This window comes from Etheostoma cragini, unplaced genomic scaffold (genome assembly GCF_013103735.1).
Source record: "Etheostoma cragini isolate CJK2018 unplaced genomic scaffold, CSU_Ecrag_1.0 ScbMSFa_1734, whole genome shotgun sequence".
Lineage (NCBI taxonomy): Eukaryota > Metazoa > Chordata > Actinopteri > Perciformes > Percidae > Etheostoma > Etheostoma cragini.
This window is the reverse complement of record NW_023265819.1, coordinates 1-2,929: the sequence shown is the minus strand read 5'-3', so window position 1 is coordinate 2,929 and position 2,929 is coordinate 1. Positions and strand designations below refer to the sequence as shown.

Sequence of the window (2,929 nt, the reverse complement as noted above, 5' to 3'; positions counted from 1 at the left end):
GGGATATGCTTTATGTGTGTATATGTGTGAAAATGTGAATATATGTGTATATATGTGTGTATTTGTATCTCTCTATCTGTCTTGGCTTTTTATTTTTAGCTTTTTTTGCCTTTTGTCATCTAGTCATAAAAAATAAGTTGAACCGATTAATTGATTAATTGACTAATTGATTAATTTATTACTGAAGGAATCTGAATGTTGCCTGACCTGACGGAGCGGTCGTCGCTCCCAGTGACGGCGACTGGCTGTTTGGGGTGCAGGTCCAGGGCCCATAGCTCCCCCTCACTGTGACCCTGCATCAGCAAGACCGGCTTGTCCCGGTCCCGGACCATGACCTCGAAGATCTCGCTGTCTTGGGTCCCTGCCAGGATCCGGTCCGCCTTCCAGCAGACGCTACGGATCGACACGCCTGGGACGGAAAGGGGGTGAGGAAGGAGGGAAGGAAGGGAGGGAGGGACAGAGGGAGGAAAGGAGGGAGGGAGGGAAGGAAGGAAGAAGGAGGGAATGCACACTGGATCAACACTTTTTTTTCAAAATTAACCAATTTTTTCCCCAAAGTTCACACATTTTTCCCCAAAGTTAACTCATTTTTTCCCAAAGGTTGACTCATTTTTTTAACTATTTTTTTCCCAAAGTTGACACATTTTTTCCAAAATTAACAAATTTGTTTCCAAAGTTGACTCATATTTTCCCAAAGTTAACTGTTGGCCTTTTCCCAAAGTTGACTAGTTTTTTCCCAAAGTTGACAAATTTTCCCCCCAAAATTAACCAATTTTTTTCCAAGGGTTGACTCATTTTTCTCTAAAGTTAACTCATTTTTCCCCATGATTAACAATTTTTTTGTTAACTTGACTCATTTTTCTCCAAAGTTAACTCATTTGTTCCCAAAAGTTGACTCGTTTTTTCCCAAAGTTAACAGTTTTTTTCCCAAGGTTGACAATTTTTTTCCAAAAGTTGACTCATTTTTCCCCAAAGTTAACTCATTTTTTCACAGCATTAACATTTTTTTTTCCAAAGTTGACTTATTTTTTCCCAAAGTTAACTCATTTTTTCCCAAAAGTTTACTTGTTTTTTCCCAAATTTAACTGTTTTTTTCCAAGGTTGACTAATTTCTTTCCAAAGTTAACATATTTTTTTCAAAAGTTAACTAATTTTTCCTAAAATTAACAAATTTCTTTCCAAAGTCGACTTGTTTTTTCCCAAAGTTGACAAATTTCCCCCCCAAAATTAACAATTTTTTTTCCCAAGGTTGACTCATTTTTCTCAAAAGTTAAAATTTTTTTCCCAAAATTAACATTTTTTTTCCAAAGTTGACTCATTTTTTTCCAAAGTTGAAAATTTTTATCACACAATTAACCATTTTTTTCCAAAGTTGACTCATTTTTTTCCAAAGTTGACCATTTTTATCACAAAATTTACCCATTTTTTTTCAAAGTTGACTCAATTTTTCCCAAAGTTGACTAATTCTTCCACAAAATTAACCAATTTTTTTCCAAAGTTGACAATTTTTTTTCCAAAGTTGACAAATTTTTTCCCAAAGTCAACTAATTTCCCCAAAAATTAACAATTTATTTTCCAAAGTTGACTATTTTTTTCACAAAGTTGACAATTTTTTTCACAAAATTAACAAAACATTTTTTTTCTAAGTTGACTCATTTTTTCACAAAGTTGACACATTTTCCCCCCAAAATTAACCAATTTTTTTCCCAAGGTCGACTCATTTTTCTCCAAAGTTAACAATTTTTTTCCCAAAGATAACTCATTTTTTCCCGGAGTTGACAATTTTCCCCCCAAAATTAACAATTTTTTCCCACCGGTTGACTCAGTTTTCCCCAAAGTTAACTAATTTTTTCCCCAAAATTAACCAATTCTTTTCCAAAGTTTCTGAGGTTAACACATTTTTTAACAAATTTTTAGAGAACTCATTTTTTTCCAAAGTTGAACATTTTTTTCCAAAGTTGACAATTTTTTTCCAAAGTTGAATTTTTTTTTCCAACAGTTGACTCATTTGTTCCCAAAATTAACCAATTTCTTTCCCAAGGTTGACTAATTTCTTCCCAAAGTTGACTCGTTTTTTCCCAAAGTTGACAAATTTCCCCCCCAAAATTAACCAATTTTTTTCCCCAAGTTTCCAAGGTTGACTAATTTTTTTAACACATTTTTTCCCAAAGTTGATTCATTTTTCCCAAAGTTAACTAATTTTTTTCATTCATTCATTGATATATTTATTCATCCATCCATCCATCCATCCAGGAGGGTGAGCTGCAGGGTGAGGATGAGCTCCTCATGGCCGGGGTGGTCCAGTGGAAGAGCGGGCGCTCATGTACTGAGAGGTTAACGCCTCGACGCAGAGGTCCTGGGTTCCAATCCCGTCCCGTGGGATTAGGACCCACCTGGGACATAAACCTCTCAGATATATAACAAATATATTATTATTGTTTATATTAATATTATTAGTAATAATATTGTTGTTATTATTATTATTATTGTTATTAATATTATTATTATTGTTATTATTAATATTATTGTTATTATTAATATTATTGTTGTTATTATTATTATTATTATTATTACTACTACTACTACACGTGCGCCCGCTCTCCCACTGGCCCCCCCGGGCGGCTGACCTTTGACCTCTGACCTTTGTAGCCGGTCTCGGCCTCCCGCAGGTCTATCTTGGTGATGGGTTTGAAGTCCACGTCCCAGAGTCTGATGCAGCCGTCCCGTCCCCCGGTAGCGAAGCCCTCCTCGCACGCGTGCATGCTGAAGATCCCGGCCTGGACACGGAGACACAATGTCCCATCAGTCATTTGTGTGTGTGTGTGTGTGTGTGTCTCTGTGTGTCTCTGTGTGTGTGTCTGTGTGTGTGTGTGTGTGTGTGTCTCTGTGTGTGTGTGTGTGTCTCTGTGTGTGTCTCTGTGTGTGTGTG

General features: G+C 36.5%; 1 protein-coding gene across 1 annotated transcript; it reads right to left on the bottom strand.

Annotated features, from left to right (window-relative positions):
* Positions 1–207: 207 nt before the first annotated feature.
* On the bottom strand, positions 208–2,777 carry LOC117940118 (echinoderm microtubule-associated protein-like 6; the record flags this gene model as incomplete). Its single annotated transcript, XM_034865498.1, has 2 exons — positions 208–409; positions 2,642–2,777. Coding segments are annotated over 2 exons (338 nt in total), but the record flags the coding sequence as incomplete, so codon positions are not given.
* Positions 2,778–2,929: the final 152 nt, after the last annotated feature.